The sequence below is a fragment of the Drosophila navojoa genome, chromosome X (genome assembly GCF_054131105.1).
Source record: "Drosophila navojoa isolate 15081-1374.11 chromosome X, UAZ_NAV_1.0, whole genome shotgun sequence".
In the NCBI taxonomy this organism is placed as follows: domain Eukaryota; kingdom Metazoa; phylum Arthropoda; class Insecta; order Diptera; family Drosophilidae; genus Drosophila; species Drosophila navojoa.
Window position 1 is genome coordinate 9,086,041 of NC_142895.1, and position 25,009 is coordinate 9,111,049.

Genomic DNA, 25,009 nt, shown 5'->3' on the forward strand with positions numbered 1-25,009 from the left:
TGTATACCTATTCCAAATTGAGTTCTTACCCCTTCACATAATACCTCAACGTGATTTCAAGAGTATCTAAGCTACGCCACTTTCATTTGTTTTCTCAGTGTAGAACGATTTTGGTTGCTCGTTTGTCCCAGATCCAAACTTATGCCGACATATGAATCAGACGTAGAAACGTCTCTTTCGCTGATTGCTGCCCAACTTTGAAATATAATAATTTTGATATATTATCTCAAATCGATTGCGAGAATTCGGTGAAAATTCTATTACCGAATTTATTTCGTTGATTTTACAGATTTCTGATTGAAATACTTTAGCATTTTATGGCTGAGCAGTGGGAGGAAATCCGATATCTTTCGCTGCCCTTTGCAATTGAAATTCAATTCGTTTTTGTTGAACAATTTTATCTACATTTGTTTCTAGTTTAAATTTCAGTTTTTAGTTTTATATTTTGTTTGCTCGTTTTTTTCATTTTATTTATGAATTTGATTGAAATCCCGTTACGTATTTATTTTCTTTTAGCTTTCTGACCCCGTCCCCTTCCCCTTAGCACAGTTTTGGCCCTCACTGAATGCTTCGCCTGCGGCTAAAACAGCATGAATTTTTGCTCACACACACACACACACACTCACACGCCATGCCATGCCGACGGCTTTTGTTTTTGTCTTCGTTTCTGGTACATCTTTGCAGTGTTGTAAAATGCGAACATTTCGTGCATTTCATTTGTGCCCAACAAAAATATCATAAAACACGCATTAAAATTGGAAGCAAAAATAAAAACCTGTAAATGAAAATGTGTAAATGAAAATGAAAATGAAAATGAAAATGCGAACGAAAATGAGAATTGTAAAGCATGAAGCACGAACTTTTGCTTGCTTCCTTCCTCTGCCCCTTTTTTGTTTTGCAGAGGGGGCTTCCACGCCTCTTCGCAATCGTTTGAAGTTCTCCATTTGGAATTCGGGTTTAATATTTTTATTGTTGTCAGTACATAAATTCATTTCATTTATGTTAAAACACATGCGATTAACCCGCTTGCCCCCAAGGGGGCTAGAGCTGAGTGAATCTCTGCCTTCTAATACGATATTGAAGAGCTGTGCTCGAAGAGGGAATTCATTGATTAGTGAGAGGTAGTTCGATTTTTTAGATGAGAGACTTCATAATAGATATATAGTGGAATATATATTTTATCTTAATGCATACACATACACATTTTCAAATATTCTCCTTATATTTCATATCTCTCTGCTCTCTAAATTTGTAAAGAAAATAGAGATTAAAGTGTATGGCATATAAGATTTTAATCAATTTAATGCCCAGATCGAAGATCAGTAGGCTATATAGCCTTATTAGATGTGTTTCAGTTGGAGAAGATTTCAATGTTATAGGTCAAAATTTTCTTATATCATAATCATATATTTTCATATCTTTACATGAAACTAAATTTTCGAATACTCTGAATTCAAATTTAATAAATACAGAAACATCTAGAGAGATAAAGATATAAAGACGAATATAAAATCATAGAGAAAATCTAAATAAAATCTTGTCAAAATTGTGTCAGTAGATGGGTATTCTCAATATCCAGGGTATCTCGCCATTGAGCATGTCCTACAAAGCCCCATTCAGTCTCCTTGTGAAGTAGCTCTTTGCATAACTACTCAAGCACTTTAAGCTCAAACATCTCTTTAGCTATTTCCATTCAACTAACTATTATTTAATTAATCTATTTTCACTTTACCAGCTTTGCTCTCCCTTCTCTCTCTCTCTCTCTCTCTCTCTCTCTCTCTCTCTCTCTGTCTGTCTCGCTCTGTGCCACTTCACATTTGGCTAGTTGAAAAAGCCATTTACACGCTTTCCTCACGCATGCTTAACTACTCCAATCGCTGCTTCCGGCTCCCAGATCTGCTCCCTCAGCTGCCAGCTCCCCCGCTCTCCGCTCCCATCCCTACACTCTGTGCACATTTTTCTTGAAGTTCTGCACATTTTTCCCACTCGCATTCAGCAATATTTCTCGTTTGGTCCTTGCGTCCGCTTAATTACTTTAAGTGCACATTCTTAGCATTTCTCCACCGACTTCTCCTTTGCCTCGCCCTCTGCGCACTGTCCTCGCCGTCTGGATTTGGCTTTACTTTTCTGTTTAGTATTATTTTTCTTGTCGCTCGGCTAAAAATCTGTTCACGCGTTTTAATTTCATTAGCCCCAACAACATTCTTAGCCTTTCTATCTGTTGTTGTTGTTGTTGTTGTTGTTATCGTATTTGTTTTTATTGTATATCTAACGAAATCTTTCTTTATTCAATGCCTTTGTTGTTACTTGTGTTGCCTGTGCTGGCGGCTTAGTTGCTGCTGCAAATTGAATTGTAAAATGCCAGCCAGTATTTCCATAGATAAAGGCTGACATCTCCATGACACAGCTACACACACACACACACACACACACACATACACACACTATATCTGTGTGTGTGCACTGCATGACATGTTGGAATTAATTCAATAAACCAAGCTGAAGCTGCTGAGCATTCATAGTGCACTTTGGGGTGCCTAGAAAAACAGAGCTCTGACAACAGCCCAAACATCGCTCGCAGCTCGCTGCAACGATTTCTAGGTAAACCTGCCAAATATGAACATCTGAATATCTGACAATCGTCAGACAATCGTGATATGTTTACTGAGTGGATGCGATAGCTTAGCTTGCATTGTTAACACATGTTGGGGTATTCCATTGTGGCGATTCTCTCATCTAATTAATAGTCAAGTAATTGAATGCATTTTGGGTATTTACCATATACCCTATGCATTTGGAGAGTGAGTGTGGAGCATTAGATAATAGCATAAAGTCGAATGAAAGTGATAAAAGCGATATTTATCGATATGTTCACCATATAAGAGCCAATCAGTTGGACTGACTTCTTACTAGGTTATATACGACAAGAATAAATAATAATATAATATAATAATGATAATGACAGTAGTACATTCAGTAAATAATTCATGTTAAATATCGATATATATCGATTTCAGTAAACATTGTATTATGCTTAATACATAAAACTATTATCTATACTTAATGCATTATATGCACATAGAATATTATTGAAAACTTAAACTGATTCGGCGTATCGATATTTATCGATTTTAAGTACATATGAGCTATGCGCATTGATACAAAAATGGTTTATACAATATAGTATACTCAAACAGCTTTACAGACATGACAAATTGTAAACATTTTTTATTTATCGATTTCGATCAATAACAAAATTTATCTGAAACTCAATGCTTGTATATATGAGTAGAGAATGTTTACAAGCATGCGTGTAGCCACGCCCATTAAACTCGTACATACTTAAGCTGAATATAATGTGTGCATATATGACTAAAGATGCTCCCATAAAACTCTTCTCACCTTTCTCATAGAAACCTGAGCCCTATTCGGTAGGTAAGCACTTAGCATTTTTGCTTTCGTGCTCGTGTCACGAGCCAAAATACAAATCATAATTAAAAACGCATTCGGTGCAAAATGTGTGACCAGAAGCGGCTTAATCTCTGCAACTGCGCCCACTTGCATACACACCCACGCCCACCGTGCAGTCACACGCCTTGCAGCCGGCTCCCCTCCCTCCAGTTCCAGTTTGCTGCGAGGCATGTTCGCACATTGTCACAGCATGCGGCGAAGGACAACAGCAACAGCCACGCCTACAGCTAACAAGGCAAACATGAGTCTTAGCACTGGTCACGCCCACAAATACACACACACGCAGACACAGAGGACATTAGAGACAACGAGTTGGCGACAGTTTTTAATGAGCGCCTCGAGGCAGGTAGCTGGGCCAAAAGAGTTAACTACCTGTTAACCTGGCCGAATTGTTGTAGTTGCCCACGTCGACGTCGTCGCCGCGCCTAGTTTCTATTGAGCCGACCGCAAGGACACGTCAAACAAAACTCAAAAAAAGAAAGTGCTCGAACTAACAGCAGACAAACAGTAGCGAAAATACCCTATAGACAATAGCCATGCGTAACAGCTGTAACAGCCTGGGCATTCCAGAGATATATATATTTCATATTCTCTATATACATATATATTATTATGCATCCATTTTTTGTTTAAGAAGTCAGCATTCCAAAGCTTAAACCGATTTTTAGTGGTTAGTTATTCATTTATTAGAACTTTTAAATAAATCGATAAATATCGATATTAGCTATAGAAAGAGTATAATCGAAAGCGACATGGGCGTCTTTATTCAATTCAATTTTAACTTCATATTCAATTCATATCGAACCACTTCAAATAGACATCTAGTCTTTCTTGCTAGCTATCGATATCGATAGATCCGATATAGAGTTTCCGAATCTGCATAAACTTTCTTCGACTTCTACTCGTTGGGCCTCCATTATTCATCAGTTTTTAAATGGAAATAAGCTATAACAAAATTAATTTTAGTTATGCTTCACCTATCTCCCCTCCGCATCTTACTTCAGAGCTGTTTTTGCTCTGGGGAACACTTCAGTTGGGGATTAATTTGGCAAGCGGCTCAATGCATAATTACCCAAACGAAAATGTGCCACGCCTCAGCTCTCAGCTCACAGAACGGCAAAAGAGCTGGTTCTCGGAACAGTAGTTCCACACTTTTGGAGCATTTCGGTCAACAGAAATGTGAATGAAAACTAAATTTCGGTTGCTGCTGAGCAGCTTACCTCTAGCTGTCTCTCTCGCTCTCTCTCTCTCTCTCTCTCTCCCTCTCTCTATTTCTCTGCCTTGTCTTTATCTACCTCGCTCCGTCTCCTGCCATAATTAGTGCCTCTGGGGCAGGCCCACAAAATGCATTGTTTGCCAGTTCGCATTTGGTCAACAGACAACAGACACAAGAGGAAACTCAAAGTCCACTCGTTGGCGCTCCTCTCTGCTTGTAATAGATGGCCCAAATGTAAGGGCCAGGTTTTCATTACATTCTACATGCTGTCTACTCCTGTATGAGTGTGAGAGTGTGTGTGTGTGTGTATGCTGTCAGCAAAACTGACAACAATGTCCAGCGAGCTGAACGAGGCGACAAGAATGTTCATGCTTATGCTGTCATTCGACCTGAGGCATATCTAGTCGAGGGCTAGATTCGGTTTCGATTCATCCTATACAATTAAATCATTAAAATATATTCTGCTTAAATTTGGTTTATCGAAATGAGATTCCAATGAATTTTTAGCCATGGTCAGCTCCACTGACTGATATCTGTGCATTGTTCTGACTGCCCTCCGCTTATCTGGTTATATTAATAATTGTGTCCAACTGTGTTCAATTGTGTCATTCAATGTCACTTGTCCTCCCCCAGTTGTTTGTCATAGTCCATGGTCAGAGTGCGTCATTGACTATGCGGCTTCCCAGTTAGCATTGCGTTCTAGTCCTTTATCGTGGCTGACATTCAGCTTGATACACAGTTCACTCGAATGACATTTTATTCTCTTCATAGCCTCATACATAAATTTAACCATCACGATTCTAAATTGCTTCAATCAATTCGTTCTCAATGCTCAACTAAGACTCAATTGCAGAACAATTATTTTGCAAATTGTTGTAACAACAAGCAGATTATTCTCCATGTTCACTTGTTTGGGTATCTTAATTACTTTCGGTGCTGAGCTCGATTTTAGCTAGCTCTTCTAGTTTTAAAGTTTTTGTTCAATGCTAGCTCTGATTTCCATTTCCATCCACTAAAGTAATTGCAGCTTTTGCTCACTGCGTCGGTGTGTTGAAAGAAACACTTCAAAGTTTGGCGTGCATTTGCCAAATGAAAAACTCATTTCAACTTGAACTGATCCAGATACAGATGCAGGTTCATACGCAAACAGAGATACAAAGTTACAAAGATATAATGATACAATGTTGTCAAGATGCAAAATTACAAGGATATACCGAAAGTGCAAAGACACAGAAGCTCAGAGATGCAATGAGAGTCAAAGATACAACTATGCAAACTTGCAAAGATACAAAGATATAAAGATACAGAGATATAAAGATACAGAGATATAATATTGTTATACAAAGATACTAATTTACTAACATACTAAGATACTAAGTTAATATGATACTATGATACTAAGATACTAAGTTAATAAGATACTAAGATACTAAGATACTAAGATACTAGGATACTAAGATACTAAGATACTAAGATACTAAGATACTAAGATACTCAGCTACTAAGATACTAAGATACTCAGATACCCAGATACTCAGATACTCAGATACTTAGATATTCAGATACTCAGATACTTAGATATTCAGATACTCAGATACTCAGATACTTAGATATTCAGATACTCAGATACTTAGATACAACGATACAGTAATACATAGACGCAATAATAATAATAAAACCCATAGATACAAAGATACAATCTGATAGATATACACAGATGCATATACACTCCCCAGCTGCAAGCAAAAGTGCCAAAAGCAAGCAAATAAATTGCTTGCGAGTTTATAATTTCTGTTTCTGTTTTTGAATATACAATTAAAATTTGGATGATGGCGCAGCAATAGTTGAATTTCGATTTGAAATCACATTTGTTAAATGTTTACAAATTGCGTGCCAGCCAAATATTTGCATATTAAATTTATTCGCAACGAAATTATTTACTTGACATACATATAGCCAGGCTACAGTGCGTGCGAAAAGTTAGGCAGTCGAATTGATAGATAGAAAGTTGAGAAACGTATCTAAATGTTAGAGAAGCATTGAGCATGTACAGCTGCGCCACGTATTCGTGCTCCACCAATGGGCATTAGCTCTGTTCGCATTAAAAAAGTACTCGATGTAAGAGCTCTTTAATTAGAGTACTCAAAATGTACTCACAGAGTACTCAAAGAGCACTCAACTCTAGTAGTTGGGAACAGAAATGACTTTTGAAACTCTGACGATCTCATTTCACTATCGCTACTTCAAGACTTTTGTAAGGAAGTTGAATCCTAAAATAATTTATTACTTTGTTGAATCACACGTTTACCAATGTACATGGACTTTTGCGCGACACTGTGCACTTGGGTCATTCATCAATGCGAAACGATGTGTTAAAGGCCAACGGGTTGTGCGTATGTAGATTCTGTTTGTTTGTTTATTTGAGTTATGCATATCAAGTTGTAAACTAAACATGCCACTTGCCACATTCCTGCTGCCACATGCCATCGAATCCACAGAGAACTTGGCCTCTAATTTGCATATATGTATGTATTCGTTTCCCATCTTTTGTCTGTGCAGCGAACGGCCAAACAAATTACAAGGCATAAAGTCAAAAGTGGCTTTATAATTATGGACACAGGCACGCACCCACGCACACACACACACACACACACACAGCGTGAAAGTGAGCTGAATGGTTGTTGTTCAGCTTAAATACATGCTTAGAAATCAATTTCTGGCAGCGATAAGCGATAAGCGATAAGACGGCAAACAAACAACGCGCAAACCTTTCGCACAATGCTCAGCTCGATATGAGGGACAGACACAAAAGCCGCGCACAAAGGCATAAAAGGCAGACAGTATAAACAGTCATAGCCTCGCTCCTGTTGCCCCTTAGCCACGGCCACGGCCACGGCCCGATTGGGTCAAGCGTAAGACCCCAAGAAAGTAGATATATAAAATAAATATATACCTATTAACAGAAATGAAGAAAACCGCAAGGTCCACAGCCAAGGCTTATCAGCAAACGCAGTATCTGGCCTTTCCTTTTTCAGCCATGTTAAAATTCCCATCGTTTTGGCTTAGATGAATTTCCTTAGTAGTTCCATATGGAGCTATGTGAAAACCATGAGAAAGCTGAATTCCTCACGCATATTTCAAGTGCAGAGCTTTAAATTCAACTTACTTAGATTCCTTGCCCAAAAACTTTTCCTCGTCATGCATATTCCGCTGGCATAAGTGAAAATATAATATTTCCTACAACTGCAAAGGCCAAATGCAAATGTGAATAATCTAGATAACTCTCAAGACCAAAAATCATCATTTAAAACTTTCAATAATTTCATCATCTTATTGTATAATTAATTCATTCCACATAAAGTGATTGTACTACTGTATATATATCAATTAGTATATATGCTTGATTTAGTGTCCGAAACGGTCTCGACTCGAAAGTGATAATAAATTTTTGCACGCTGTCAGTGGAAGTCCTTATGTGGGCGATCTTTCTGTTGCTTCGATTTTTGGAAATCGGTTGAGTTTGCCGACGACTGAGCGGAGGGCTTGGCTCCGTTCGGTTGGCACGCATTGTCGGGGCACTGCTCCCGCAGTGTGAACGTGGCCAGCTGGCGTAGAGGCATCCCCTCGCCCGGAATATTTGGATATAGTGTCTGCGGCTGCGGGTCAACTGTCCAGCCAAGCTTCAGCAGCTGCCGCTGCAGTTCCTCCTGTGTGCGGTACGACATGCTGCTTGCCAAACTTCTATATAAATGTCGTGAGTGAAATTATGAAAATGACTTGGACTAAATTTTGTTTGACTTGACTATTAAATATTTTCTGCAAAATGTAACTTTCATAGATTTTTGCAAAGTTGTGTACTGTTCGAATGCTAAAGCGAGAAATGTTTCTATTTTTGAGCTGAGGTTGACATGAACTTGAAATGAACTTGAAATCAAGGCACAGTTGATCAGGAAATCCATACATACATATACATATGTATATCTATATCTATATCTATATCTATATCTATATCTATATCTATATCTATATCTATATCTATATCTATATCTATATCTATATCTATATCTATATCTATATCTATAATCTATATCTATATCTATATCTATATCTATCATATCTATATCTATATCTATATCTATATCTATATTCTATATCTATATCTATATCTATATCTATATCTATATCTATATCTATATCTATATCTAATATCTATATCTATATCTATTCTATATCTATATCTATATCTATATCTATATCTATATCTATATATCTATATCTATATCTATATCTTATCTACTATTCTATATCTATATCTATATCTATATCTATATCTATATCTATATCTATATCTATATCTATATCTATATCTATATCTATATCTATATCTATATCTATATCTATATCTATATCTATATCTATATCTATATCTATATCTATATCTATATCTATATCTATATCTATATCTATATCTATATCTATATCTATATCTATATCTATATCTATATCTATATCTATATCTATATCTATATCTATATCTATATCTATATCTATATCTATATCTATATCTATATCTATATCTATATCTATATCTATATCTATATCTATATCTATATCTATATCTATATCTATATCTATATCTATATCTATATCTATATCTATATCTATATCTATATCTATATCTATATCTATATCTATATCTATATCTATATCTATATCTATATCTATATCTATATCTATATCTATATCTATATCTATATCTATATCTATATCTATATCTATATCTATATCTATATCTATATCTATATCTATATCTATATCTATATCTATATCTATATCTATATCTATATCTATATCTATATCTATATCTATATCTATATCTATATCTATATCTCTATCTATTTAGTGAGAGTATTTTTCAGTCGTTTTGCAGGGCTTTTCTCCCTCTCTTTCTTCCTCCTTTGCTATCTAAGAATTGTCTTTTAAGCGTATTCGAATTGCCCGCCCTCAGCTAGCGCAAAAGAAATCATAAAATTAAATATGCGTAGCATACTTTTTGGGGCTGCTGCTGATGCGGGCTGCAATTGACTTGGGCCGACAATCAAAGCAAGGCTGAAGGTAAGAGGCGGGGCTGAGGCAAGTCGCAACTGGCAAGTGGCAAGTGGCAATTGGCAAGTGTGGCAGAGAAAGAAACCCGAAAAAAAGGGCTGTGGCAGAGCGAGTGAAATGGGAGGAAACGGCAGACCTATGAAATGGTTATGAGGCCAGTTTCATGAATGCGGCTTCGATTTGCAACGCTTAGTTGCACGCATTTTGACTGCGTGACAGGGGGACGGCAGAGGACGGCAGGCGAATAGGGCTCTGGGACTTTGACCTGCTGTTCTTTTCTTTTCTTTTCTTTTCTTTTCTTTTCTTTCGTTTCATTTGATTTCTTTTGCGGTTGCTTTTGGTGTCGCTGCTGCCACTGCTGTTGCCTCATTTGATGGCTGCAATTATGGCGTCATTTACATTTTGCCTTGGAATGGAATGAGCAGCCCGCCCCGCTCGTGCCCCAGCCATAGACCCAGTGCCAGTTCTGGTACAAGCTTCGCCAGCATTTTGCAGTTTTTGTTACATTGTTTTCTTAATATACCCTGTAGGTGGTTCTTGACAGCGGCATATGCGTTATCCGCCTCACATGCAGCCTGAAGTATTTGTATTCTGAGCGAAGAGATGTGCTCGGCTCCATAGCTGACTCTACCTCTATCTCTATTTGTCTTGCTTATCTTCTTACCCTTGCTGAATAAATGGGAATATTCAAGTTTAACGAACTTCTAATACTCATTTCGCTCCCATCTCACTGCATGCAGGGTATATGCTCGTTGAGCACACCCTACCCGAGCTCTCTTCCTCTTCTCGCTTTCTTATTGTTCTCTTCAACAATATTGTTATTGCTATTGTTATTTCAATGCCACTTTGCTCGTCGAAGCGCGCTGCTAAGTATGCTACACATTTGCTTTCAATTTTCTTTGTTTTTCTTCTCTTCTTGCAACGGACGTAACTGAGACGGGGGCGTGGCTTAACACTTATAGAGCAGTGGCAGTGTGTGGCAGCTTTCTGCTAGCTGCAGCTGCTTTCAAAAGATGACAAAATTAATTAATTGTATTATTTTAGAGAAGGTATTTAGGCTTATTATATCCGATACATTAGGCGGGAATTTCTGTTTTGAATATTAGTAATTGCATACTTGTTTAAGGCAGAGATATATATCGAGGTGAAATATTAATAAGGTGGAAGTTATGATATTAATTCAGATTCTTGCTGGTAGTATTTCTTTCATATTTCTTTGATTCCTTAATATTTTTATTTTCTTATAGATAATATTTAATATTTTTAAAATATTTTTGTCTTATAGATATTCTCTGCTATTTCTTACTATGCTAATGCTTTGCACACTTTAAGTAGCTGGGAAATCTCTTATATTCAAGGCTAAGCTAATTCTATAAAAATTGGCTTTGCAAAGAAATGAAAAAAAAAAAAAATGAAAAACAAATCACAAATCTTAACAAAACCGAAATAAAAAAATAAAAAAAATTTAAAAAAAAGAGTCAAACTTTTCTAAGTGACTTAAAGAAATTGAATTAAAGAATTGGGTCTTCTCAAGATTGAAATGCACATCGAAATCGCTTTTTTTTTCCTTCCTTTTTCAAGAACTTTGAATGCGTCTTTCAGTATATTAAATGAGGCGATTTATGGGCGTGTGTATGTGTGTGTGTGTGTGTGTGCTTCTAAGTGTGTCCCCTAATTCTTGTCCTTGCTCAATTTTATGGCCTGTGGGGTGGTGTCTGTCTGCTCTTATTTAGCATGCCCTTTCATTATCATTTACTTATGTCCGCTTCTTTCGCTTTTTTTTTTTGTTTGCCTTGTTTTATGCGTTCTCTTCTTCTTCTTATGTTTTTTGTTGGCTTTTTAATTGGCACTTACGCTTTGGCTTATGTACAAGACATCCCCGCCCCTCTGCTTCTCCCGCTGCTTCTCACCCTCCGCGTGGGCAGCTCGCGCTGCTGTCTAATTTATTTTTCGGCAAACGCCTTTTATCCTTTTGTCATTTAGTATGCCAGCCCCTGCCGCTGCCCCTGCCCCTGTCCGCACGCTCCCCTCCTAACATGCTCTCGAATGAGCTTCAACTAATCGCGTAACGCATACGCCCCATGCGCCTTAAGTGAGATTTGCTGCAGAACTGCAAAGCCAAAGACTTTGGCCATCATTTCTTTTGGCATGGGGGCATGGGCAGGTCTCTTACCTCGCATCGACTGCTGCTGCTGCTGTGCTCTTCGGCCTGGTCTTGGTTTTTGGCCGGTCCTCCTCCAATTTAATGTGCCTGTCCATGCAGCATTTTATTATCTCAATTTGGCGCTGCCAGCTGAAATCCATCGGGATTTGTGGCATGATATAGTGTTGTGTACATTGTCATTAAAATTTAATTAAGCGCCAACTTCATATGAATCAAATGGAGATGACGCGAGTGTGTGTGTGAGAGAGAGAGAGAGAGAGGGCGAGCGCGTTGAGAAAGTAACGCAGCGACAAGAATCTAATTTTCTCCTGTGAGTGTGCATACAAAACAGACTGTAATAATTTATAACATGATGAACTTATTTCTGTCAACCCACACACACACACACACACACACACGCACACAAGCCAACGTTGAGATTGGCGCGCATGCAAATGATTTGTTTGCAACAATTTTCTACATATGCCAAGTTGGGCCAACGGAAAGCGCAAAATTCTTCATAATAACAAAACATCAAGTTATAAAGCCTCCAAGTGAGGCTGGCACAGCGGGCAGTTACCCTCTAAGAGAGCTGCAAAATTAGAATTAACAGGAGGTTAACAGACTAGCAGTTGATAGTACATTAACAGTTTCCTGTTAACTTCATTGTGAAAGCTGTAGCTGTTAATCATCTGCTTATGTATATTGTAAGTCTGTTATCTATTGGGAGCTGAACAGTACACTGTTAATGAAAATGTTATGATAATTTGCTGTTAGCTTTGCAGAACAGAAAGATCTTTGTTAACAACTCAGCCAACAATGCTAACAGCTCCATTACTTACTTACATATTATGCTATTACTGTTGACAATCTGTACGAAACGCCGCTAAAGAAAGGAAAAGGTTAAGATGGCATCTCTGTTGAGCAGCTGTTCTCGCTTTAATATTGCTTACCATGAATGTGTTAGTGAATGCAGGCAGCAGAAGATTCATTGCATTTCCACGAACAGAAATCCAATTAGAATGCGACGCAGTTGAACTTCGAGTCGATGGCAGTTCCAGGAAACATACGCTCCCCCTCTATATACATGTATATATGTATATGTATAACTCTCTCTCACTCCTTCTTGGCCAATATCGAAATGTAAAGAGATAAAATTGGATTGCCTGCTGCGACGCATAGCAAAATACCCCACGAATGATGAGATGATGCTGATGAGTATAACTGTAATAGCAAATTGTTGGATGCTGCGCGATGATGATGAGAAGTGGGAGGTGAGCGAATGAAGCGAAGGAAAGGGCGCTGGCAAGGCTGCCAAGGTGGAGGCATAAAGATTGTTACCATATTGCTATCATTTGCACACAATCAGCGTCAGCGTGAACAGACACGAATGACTCACCGGCAGCTTTGTGGGATGAATGGACCCGAAGGCGGCGGCAGAAAGGTGCGCAGCGGGCGGGGGCGAGAGTGGAGTTGGCCGTGTTGCATGTGGCTGGGGTTGGATGTGGCAACTGAAGCGGCCGCCGGCGGAAGCGTCAAAGGGAAATAAAACGATATCATCGCGTTGCCAACGATAGCGGCTGCGAGTGACATTGCCAACCACAAACTGGAGCCTGAGCAAAATGAGAAAAATAACAGGAAAAGTGGGACCTGGGAACTTGCTGGAGTAGTGGGTATACGGCTGCTCTGAAAGTCGTTGTCAACGACGCAAATTGTGGCTAAATTGAAAAATACAATTTTAATAAATATTGTAGCACAAAATCAAATTTCGCATGCCAAAAATGAGAATAAAACTGTTTACAGGTATATAGGTTGATTTCTCTCTCCCCTCTCTCTCTCTCTCTCTCTCTCTCTCTCTCTCTCTCTCTCTATCTCTCTCTCGCTCTTTCTGCTTGCTTGCTTCTCAAGTGGAATCACTTTAAAATGCTCGATTTAAGCCTTGTCTGGCTGCCTGTTTCAAACTAATACACCCTTATTTATGCCACATACACACCCACACACTTCTCTCTGTCACAGCCTCATCCCTAAAACTATGCACACCTGGAACCCCGCTGAGCGTATTCAATTCAATATTATGTTAAATTTCCTTTATTGCCTACAGCTGCGCAATGCTCTGCCGAAAACTTCCAGAGCCAAGAATAAGTAACTGTTAAACTGTATACACTTATGTAAAAATAAACTATATAAAAATATCATCATATCATCATCTCATCATATCATCATATCATCATATCATCATATCATCATCTCATCATATCATCATATCATCATATCATCATATCATCATATCATCATATCATCATATCATCACATTATCATGTCATCATATCTTTTACTCTCAAGTGCCAATATACCCGTTTTAATAGAGTAAAAGCAAGGGTATTAACACAAAATCTTCAAATAGTCGAATGATTAAGTTTTGGGGCTTTAAAAATAGACCTCGGCGCAGCAGCCAGACAGGGGAACTTCATATGGAAACATCCCAAAACGAGCTGGCACAAACAAAGAGACACAGAGAGAGAGAGAGAGAGAGAGAGAGAGAGCATGACCGTGTCGCGACCCACTTAACATGCGTGAAATGTGGCAACTCGCATAAACTGACAAATTTATTTGATTAGCCAAAATTGCGGCTGGCTCGGCGCCTGCACGTATGCAATCATTTATGTTGCCCCTAATCGCCCCCGCCGATGCGCCCTCTACTGGGTAATTGCCATTTACGATATGAGAGAAGAGCCAGGCAACGGCTCTGATTCATTGCGAGTCGGCGTTTGGCCTCGGCCTCAGCCTCGACTGCAGTGAGCGGCATTAAGTCTGTGCCCGAAATTGAAAAGTATTTGCCGGCTGTTTGTCTTGCTTTGCCCTGCCTCTCATATCATCATATTGTCTCCCTCTCTCTCTCTCTCTCTCTCTCTTTCCACTCACTGTCTCATCTTGCTGGCTCCGTTGCCTTGTTTGCCTTGTCTTTTGACTCTTGTTGGCCAAGTCGAGCAGCTTCATTCTATTTTGTCTTCTTACACTCGAATACCCTATCCAAGGATTATGTTCATAAAACCAGATGATCTAATAGGGATTTGTCAAATAATGGGAATTGCCTTACATAAAGTTTTGATTCACATTAGATTTGCTGCGTGTGTCTATGAGCACAAACTATGTTAAGGGCATTTAGTATTCGTATTTATGGCATTTGGCTCTGCTTGCATGTTTCTTCTTATTAGCCGCTTTGTGACATTTGGCTAACACGCGTTACTCATACGCCGCATGTTGCATGCTAAATTCGACTGTCGGTCTCTCTCCCTCTCTCTCTCTGGCTCTGTCTCTCTCTTTGTCTCTTTCTCTCTTCTGTTCTGGTTTTATTATTCTCTTCTTCCGCTTTCCGTTTCGCTGCAGACATTTGCTTATAATTGCCGATTAGTTTTCATTTGTTGACTTTGTTAGCACGTGACGCGCCCTTCGCCCGTGGCTATCGATTTAAGCCGCAGGCCCTGGCCAAGTGGGCAACATCTAAACAGTCTGTTTGTTGGCTGGCGAGCTGAGCCACAACGATTTCAATGAATGCTGTTTGTTGGCTGTTTTGCGAGTAGCTGTCCCAGCTAAATGTTCAACAGCCCCATTGATTGAGTTCAGTTGTCGCTCTCTTTCTCTCCTTCTCTCTCTCCCTCTCTCTCTGTGAACTTGTGCCAATTTTTGTGGTCAGCTTTGCGGTTCGTTCAACTTGTTGTCATCTAGTTTATTTCATTTTATTCATTTTATTCGCTTCATTCTTTTTTTTTTTGCATGTGCCTCATGTCTGTCGGGGGCGCCACAAGTGCCACAAATATTTCACTGCGGCATTTGCATTATGTGGCGCGTCGCCGTCTCTGGCATTTCGCCTGGCCAGCCTCATTAATCTTCCGCTAACAATGTCTCCTCCTCCTCCTCCTCTCGTCTCCCCTCTCGCTCAGCGGACAGTCGATTCAATTTTTGTTCTGCCTAATGAATGAATTTCGCAGTTCGCAGCTCGCATTCGCCTTGCGCTTCTTCGGCTCTAGCTGTTGCCAAAAATCAAATTGGCATCGAGAGAAAACAAAACTTGTCAAAATAAACGAAGAGACACATCATCAATAGCAATCGCTGGACGCTGTGAAATTGACTGATTGAAATGTCCGCCCGTAGGCGATAAAGATAAATCGAAGGCTAAATAGCCAAAGTTCACTTTACAACGAAGCGAGAGTAGTTTGAACAGTTTCCGAATCCAAGTCAATTCAAGTAGATGTAATATGAATTCGAATGTATTTGCTAGCATTTTCTTTTTATACCCTGAACCCATTGAAAATGGGAAATCAGGGTATAATGTTTTTGTGTAAAAGTATGTAACAGGCAGAAGGAATCATCGCAGACCCCACAAAGTATATATATTCTTGATCAGCACGATGAGCTGAGTCGATATAGCCCTGTCCGTCTGTCCGTCCGTCCGTCCGTCCGTCTGTCCGTCCGTCTGTCCGTCCGTCCGTCCGTCCGTCCGTCCGTCCGTCCGTCCGTCCGTCTGTCCGTATGAACGCCGAGATCTCAGAAGATATAAGAGCTAGAGAGCTGAAATTTTTTGTGCATACTCGTGTATACCATACGCAGTACGAGTTTGCTTTATTTTTTCGATAACTCATCCGATAACTTTTTTATCGAGAATAATCGAAAAATTGATTTTGTTTTTTGAGCCTCATGGGAAACTATTAAACATAGAGACTTCAGATTTACTGTGTATATATATATGATGAATACAAACATTTTGTAATCAACAGATTTCGGATACCACGCCCCCTTCGCCCCCAATTTGTAAAAAACGTATTTCAAGTACTAGAGACTTGTGCTTTAGAATGTACACACATTTTGACCATATGATTACGCTCTGAAAATTTCATTAAGATTGCATGTCTACAAAAAAAGTTATTCATCAAATAGATTCTCATACTATTGCCCACACTGCAGCGCAGCCCAAGCGCAGTCGCTGCTTACTGCGCAGTTAGCAGAGCGCGGGCGCGTGAGGGTGGATGCATGTGTATGTATGTGTGCGTGCATAAAAGAAGTGCAGAATGATAAGAATATCAGCTTGGAGGGTTCAGGGTATCTCCTAGTCGAGCAGTCTCGACTAGAGTCTTCTTACTTGTTTACTATTTGCATATTGAAATGTAAAATATGCATTCTTTATGCTTATGTACATCATGTAAATGAATGCATGAATGTATTTGTTTCTTTTCATATCTTAGCCTTTTTCTCTCTGTTTCTTTTTCTTCAATCTATTCCTCCTCTCCAATTTCACACATATATTCAATCCATACATTCTCTCTCTCTCTCTCTCTCTCTCACTCTACCTACCTCTACTTGTATTTGCCTGTATACAACTTTCTAACGGTTTCGAAAATGTCCCTGAATCTTATCCGTCCGTCTCCTTTCATTCTTTTCTGTAGCTCTCAGGTCTTGCTACCTGTAGATTCTATATATTACCTTATGTCTAATCCTATGTCATATTGCCTACTTCTATCTATCCCTATGTCTCTATATTTAGTCAGATCCTTCCTACCTATTTAGCTATTTGAAATATCTAGAAATACCTACCTGTACTCCTACTCTTTCCCCCCTTTTGCCCTTTAAGCGTCACTTATAACGTAACATAGCTCTCTTACCCTGCTTATCCGTTTTTCTCTAGTGCTATTTCTCTCTCTCTCTCTAACTATTACAGGATATTTTCGCCAAGTCTTCGCACAGACTTTTATACAATCATTTACGTGTTATTTATCTCTACCCATTTTTGTTTATTTCCCACATTCGTTAACGTTTAACTGACAAATGCCATTATTCAGTCCGCACAACACTCTTTTATTACAGGGTATACAGCATTGCCTTGCGTTGCTCTGACTTATTGCTAAGCCAGAAAAAATCCCATAAAATCCTGAACTCTGTCTCTCGCTCTCTCTCTCGTTCTTCCGACTGTTGCATTTCTGGCTGCATTTTGGCCAAGTTTTTCTAGCATTTTCATCTATTTTTCTTTTTTGTCGGTCTGTTTTGTTTGTAAGCTGGCAGCGAATTCATTGACTCTGATTAATTGCCAGTGGCATTTGCCAGTGACCCTGCCCCACTTTAGGGGCGTTGGCAGCCTTCACTCTTCAGCTGATGGCTGGCCACACAAATGTACCCAATTACTATTCCATTCATACTGGCAATTAGATTTGTCTTCATGCATCAGACGATTTCAACTCATTTGGCATATCTATTTCTGGCTTATGAATAGCATGCAAGCAAAACAAAAGGATTACACTATGCGTGGCGCACATGTTGAATGGCAATCTCTTCCACAGTCTGTGATTGATTGATTGACTGCTTTAGTTAAGCTATCAAGCATTTATCGGTCAGAGTCGCAAAGCCCAGAGCATTTGTTCGACATCATGTATATTGCCTTTAATGAACTGATTGACTAATTGTCATTTCACTTTGTCTCTTAGATATTGATTTGAATAATGGATAAAGTGATTGATTGATTGCGATGTTTTAGCATGTGTAGAATTAAAATGATTTCTTCTTCTCTGCTTATTCAATCAATTTGAATAATAATATTTCTTCAATCACAATTAGTTGCTTGAAATATGAAATTCATTTGTTTCACAACACTGTACTAATTGATTGGCTATCAATCTTATGCCTATTTCAAAGTATGTTTCATACTCTAGCTTAAATGAATCTCAGGCTCATCTCATATCTCCTAATTATATCTTTCATGAATATTAAGCTAAATGATTACTCGATTGATTTAATCTTTCAGTTCTTTAACATATTGTTCTATAGATTATATGCATTTCCCAATGATTGATTGTCTACAGATATCTCTTGATTTTACTGTTTGTTATCGACGCCAGAGGACTTTTCTTATATGAACCATCAATAGATTGTACTTTAAGTGAATTTCTTTACCCAATGATTGATTGGTTGATTGACGATAGACGGCTACAACGCTTCGCCTAGACTTTACTAATTTCAACTAATAATGCTGAATGTGGTTGATATTCTATACGCCTATGTAGACGTTCCAGCCCAATAAACAGCCGACAGCCACAAATGAATGCAGATATCGTATTTCTAGGCTATTCAACTCATTTCAGTTCCATCATTTAGTTTCAAATGACCTTAACCTTGATTGACTTTCATCTCGATTTGATTTTTCATGTTTTTTATTAAATTTATTTCAGACTGAATTTTATTCAAAGTGTCTTAAAGCTAACTTAGCTATTCTACATATACTAAAAGCTATCACATTATGGATTCCATTTGTCAACTCTTCATATCACTCTCTCACTCTCTCTCTCTCTCTCTCTCTCTTTTGCTGTCTCGCTATTCGCTCGTCAAATGCGTCGCTCGTTGCGCCGTGCATAGTGAAAGGCGCCGTAGTATTCCTCCAGATCACGTAGCTCCCGCTCCAGCTGCTGTTCGAGCTTGGCCTGGTCGGCCTTCTGACGTGTGGACAGACGACGCACGCTGCTCTGGCTGCCGCTGCCGGGCAGGCGGAAACTGAGACGGCGTCGCACTTTGCAGTCATCGTAGAGGGGCGTGTGCTGCTCCAGCTCCTGCTCCTGCTCCACCGCTTGGTCCTCCTCCAGCAGCTTGGGGTGCTCGGCCAATGTGCAGCGGCGTGTGTCCGTGTGTGAGGGGAAGCCCCGAGGCGTTGTCTGGCCCGAGAGCGCTTCGCTAATGTCGTGTGGACGCAGCGCCTGGGGCAGCAGTCGCTTGCTCTCAGCGTGCTCGAACATGCATTTCCACTGAGCGTAGTTGTTGTCCACCTGCTGCTGCTTCCTCTTCTTCTTCTGCTGTTGCTGCTGCTGCTGCTGCCTGCTTGGAGTCAGAAGCGTGCTGCAGCTGCCAAAGGAGGAGCATCTGGGCATGGGCCGCAGCAGCGCTGTGCGCGCCCCGCAGCCACGCTGAAAGGCGCATTGGCGCTTCCTGGCCAACTTGCGCTGCAGCTGGGCGAGTAACTGGCTCCACTGCGGACGCGGCGACGGACAGCAGCCGACTTGGCTCGGCGTCAAGTCGGCATAGCTGACGCGAGTGCTCGCATCGCTGCTGTGCGTATCGGAGTGTGTGCTGCCCATGATCGTTTGAAGTGGCTCTTGCTTGCTTGGCTGTCGTGTGGCTACTGGTTGCCCAGCTCGCGGCTGCTCGCCTATTTAAGCTGCCGCCTGTGCGACTGTGCGACTGTGCCGCCGCCCTACCTGGGCAGCCCAGCGCTCAGGTAATCCCTGCCCGAGCAGGTATGCCAAATGCCCAAAGCGAATATTGAAAATCTTATTGCTGGCTGCCATAAAAGCTAAACGCGCTTTGCATCCATTTATGGCACCTCATTAAAATTGGGTTTTGCATAAATCTGCTATTTTCCTGTCGGTTTCGGTTTCGGTTTCGGTTTTGGCCATCATAAATGCGAGCGCATTGTGCACACGTGTTCCAGCCTTGGCTAATGGCCTGCCGTTTGGCACATTTGGCCCGAGTCTCAGGCCTGCCCAGAGGGCCAAAAGCCATTGGCGCCACTTGAGAAGTCGCGCAACAAACGGTTAATGAATTGCCCTGCGAGCAGCTGTCACAGTGAGAGGGGGGGAGGGGAAACAAACTCCCACTACTTACAGTCGTTGCAACAAGCTTACTCTCTCACTCACTCACTTTCTTTCTCTTTCTCTCGATGGGGCACGTCTTCATATTTCGTTTACGGCTTTGTATGTCCATCAACTTCATATAAACGTGGCTTTTGCGTGTCAGCCAGGGAAGGCTTCTGTGCATTGTATATGCTCCTAATTGTATATTCCGCTCGCCTCAGTTGTTGTTGTCCCGCTTTATATTCGAGCCCTTTTTAATTAACAATTGCATCTGTTTACTTTCGCTTGGCAATGGTATAGCCAGAATAGCTATATGGATTTTTAAGCTCTGAAATGTATACTCCACTTAAGTACAAGGTGTTTAAGCATTAGCATGGAATTAAAGATCGTCCAATCAATTGTAGAGACATAGGAAAAACAATTCTACCCAGCTACAAGCCTTGAAAGATCATTTCAGTAGAGATTTGTTATTGAAAAAAATTATACATATTTGTATACAAAATATTCCTATTAGAGATAAATTCCTAATGACGATAAGCGCAATAAATAATGCCGTGGCTCATTAGAGTTGCGATCAGCTGAGATTCAAGTGTTGTGTTTCATTCGTCTGAGTGTAGATCGCTGTAGCTCAGCCATTAGTTCGGCACAGATCTATGTGGTTCATCGAACTGCTTTTATTAGCCCCCAATAGGTGTGAGATACCCAGAGAAAGTGGAGCGAAGATCAGTTCAACATAGATCGCCGAGATATCTGAGTACAGCAGACGTCGCTCTAACTGAATTGATTTGTTAACTAAGCTAATTAGGATTTGTTTTAAGGTTAAGGGCGATCGCAGCTAACTGATCTTTAGGCATTCCTATACTATAAAGCTGTCAATGAAGTATTTATATATATGTATGTTTGTTGAGCGTAGCTGTACCAGCTTGATCATCTTGATTTATAGGAATATATAGGCTTACATCGCTCAGACTTAGACAGAGGTCAATCAATAGATATATTAATATTCGATCTTGCACTCTCCCAATAAGCGTATCCAAACCAATGTAACATTATAACTTTAACTACTCTTCCCTGTGAATACATACATATATTTGCTTAATGTTAAGGTGGGTGAACAGCTGGCTCTAACCGATTGAGTGTATGAATGAGTGCTTTAAGCGTTGTGTGAGTTACCTCATGAATTCCATATGCAATTTGCAACACAATTTAAGCTGCTTTCAACATTCTAAATGCTATTCATCATATGCATACATATGTACATGTTTGCTCTCTCTCACGCCCCCTCTTTTAATTCCTCCCTTGCTCCACTAATAAAAACTTAAGCAGCTGGACTATAAATACGAATTGCTCGTAAAACTTTGCTTAATTTCACATACATACATATATTTCAAACAATCGTAATTCGTAGCTGCATGCTGCATTTGCCTGCACTCACTTTAATGACTACGTCGAGTCTGATTTAATGCTCGGCACTCCACACTCCACACTCAGCACCGAGTCAGCTTCGATGCTCTAGTGAGTCATACTAATTGGATTTGTTGTTGTTTGCGCTGCTCGCAATGCAAATGCTTCATAATTAGCTGCCAGATGAAACGCAAAGCGCGTGCACTGCTGCCGTTTGTGGCAAGTGTACCCCCCCCCCCCCCCCCCCCCCTCTCTGTTTCTTCTTCTTATTCTTCCCTGCTCGCTCACATGTGGCATGTGTGAAACTGTTGCCCCATGGCCGGCTGTGTGGGGCAGTGTGGCAAATGTCAACATCATTCAGCTAGCCGCAGACTGATGGAAGCCGGGCACAGACCCAGCTGCAAATACATTTGCGAAATTCCAACAGAAAAGCGCCCTGAAACCAAAACAAAAAATAGGGAGGAAAGAAATATAAAACCACAGAAATTAAAATAAAATACAATAAAGGCCTCTGCAGCAAGAGGCTTGGACTTGGATTTGGCCAAGAGTTTGGGCCAACTTTTAGGCTAATATTTGTCAAGCTGACATCAAGTTTTTCTTATAGTTACAGTTTAATGCGAAAAAAAAGAGATATATATTAATATATTTAAGAGGCAGACTTAGAAAGCATTGGACTTAGAAAAAAATGGTAAATTATTATTTATATAAAAAAATTTATTTATAAATTATGATCTAATAAAATCTATATATTCAACTTCAATTTAAGAAATTTAAATAAAATATTCAAAATACTCAAATTAAAATAAAGTGTAAATAATTTGAATCTAATCTTACAAAATATAAAAAAGAACAACAAAAATTTGTTTTAAATTATTATATATAAAGAGTTTAAGCTCACAAAATAATCAAAATAAATAATAAAATTTTTTTATATATATTTTTATTTTTTTTTTTTAATTATTAAATGTATACATTTATTTAAGTTTTAAAACTATTACGTAAAATTGATTTCATAATTAATGAGTTCAATATGTATTTTATTTATGTTATTATTTTTTTTTTTAATTTGCAAAATATTCAATTCAAATCATAGAGACAAACTCTCTACCACTCTATAGAGTATCTTGTCATTGAGTTGGCCAAATGGCGTGGAAAAGCAACAAAAGTGGCTGTTGCTGTTGCAGCTGACAGTGACGAGGTGCTGTGGTTAGTGAATATTAGTGTTGGACAACGACAGAGGAAATGTGCGGAGAATGCATAGATTGAAAGCAATTTATCAACTTTGGAATGCTATGAGAAATTGTTGAAATGTTTCACAGGAGATGGCTGCATGCAGATAGGTAGGAGACGCCATTGTGGGTGGGCTGATATATGAGCGTTGTTAGTGTTGGTAAACAACAGTTAGTAGACCCATGCTATCGATAGTTTTGTGAAACAAAAAATCTTTACCATTCGATAGTATTTTTATAGCCACAATTTGTATATCGTTTAAGAAAGTATTTCTTCTAGTTTTTATCAAAGTTAAGGTTTTAAATTTAAATAACGCTGAGAAGAGCTGTGAGCCACAGAAAAGTCCGGAATTAAAAATATCGAAGTATAGATATGAGATTCGCGGATAGATGTAGATAGATTTAATAATGTACGACAAAATATAAGTTAGATTACGTAGAATATCATATATTATGAATATATCTTGTATATATTTCCTTCACGCCATGTGAGCTTGTGCCACGCGCCTCTCCGGATCGAAATAATTTGATTTTTGTTTACTTTAAGCTACGTGCTATATATAGAGAGATAGAGCTACTCTTTTGGGTGCGCCATCAACTTTGAACTTTTTAATTGAGTTGCTTGTGGCGTGTCGCATGTGGCATGCAGCATGTGGCATGTTGCACAGTGCACGGTGCACGTTGCATGTTGAGCATGGCAAATTTAATGCAGCATTGCTTGCCCATTGGCCGCCCATAGGATGCCAATTATTATTATTATGTTTCGACAATTTTCCCTGGACATTTTTCGCAACCACAATTTTCTAATTGATTTCCCGCTCAAAATATGAGACGACCCGTCTGCCCCCACTTAGCCCACCCCACGATAGGCAGCGTCACACCCACACAATTGTTTTACACGGCTGCAAAAAAGTTTTTCAATTAAAGTCGAGCACTTTGTGTTGCTCTTTGGGCGTAGAGGGCGCGAGGATTGTAAAGATGGGTCTATATCAGATGGCAAACAAAGGTACGACAAATCCAACAACAATGACAACAGAAGGTGGCACTGTCTGCCTTTGCATTACTTTACTCTGCCTCCAAACTGAGCTCAACAGCAATCAAAACTCTACACTGTAGACTCTAGACTGTAAACTCTAGATTGTAGACTCTCGACTGTAGACTCTAGACTGTAGACTGTAGACTGTAGACTGTAGACTGTAGACTGTAGACCTCAGACTGTAGACTCTAGACTGTAGACTCTCAACTGTAGACTCTAGACTGTAGACTGTAGACTGTAGACTGTAGACTCTAGACTGTAGACTCTTGACTGTAGACTCTAGACTGTAGACTCTAGACTGTAGACTCTCAACTGTAGATTCTAGACTGTAGACTTTAGACTGTAGACTCTCAACTGTAGACTCTAGACTGTAGACTCTAGACTGTAGACTCTAGACTGTAGACTCTAGACTGTAGACTCTAGACTGTAGACTCTAGACTGTAGACTATAGACTTTAAACTCTAGACTATAGACGCTCGATTGTAAACTCCAGACTGTGGACTCAAAACTATAGACTTTAAACTCTAGACTGTAAACTCTTGACTATAGACTTTACACTCTTCAGTCTATAAACTCTAGACTACAATCGCTAGACCGCAAACTCTACACTCTATTCTCTACACGCTATTCTCTACACTCTACACTTAATTGTTTTGTCTTCGTCTGCTGTATGCCATTGAAACTGAACTGGAACGACGTGGAATGGCACTGCGTAGCCAGACAGCGGCTATGTCAGCTAGTTTATGGCTGTGTGGTGGCTTCTGTTGGTTTATGGCCAGGCTCTGGCTGCGGGCCAGG

At 39.6% G+C, this 25,009-nt stretch overlaps 2 protein-coding genes across 2 annotated transcripts in view; one reads left to right on the forward strand and one right to left on the reverse strand.

Annotated features, from left to right (window-relative positions):
- LOC108656805 (uncharacterized) overlaps positions 1-25,009 on the forward strand; it is a 59,952-nt gene that overhangs the window by 7,688 nt on the left and 27,255 nt on the right. The gene's annotated exons all lie outside the window — the stretch shown is intronic.
- Positions 19,132-20,123, reverse strand: nullo (cellularization-related protein nullo). Its single transcript, XM_018109092.3, has one exon. It carries the CDS (start codon positions 20,045-20,047, stop codon positions 19,304-19,306), a length of 744 nt encoding a protein of 247 aa, XP_017964581.1. The 5' UTR covers positions 20,048-20,123; the 3' UTR covers positions 19,132-19,303.

What these genes read in the sequence shown, in the direction of transcription:
- nullo (XM_018109092.3), bottom strand. Translation starts at nt 20,047, where the DNA reads ATGGGCAGCACACACTCCGATACGCACAGCAGCGATGCGAGCACTCGC.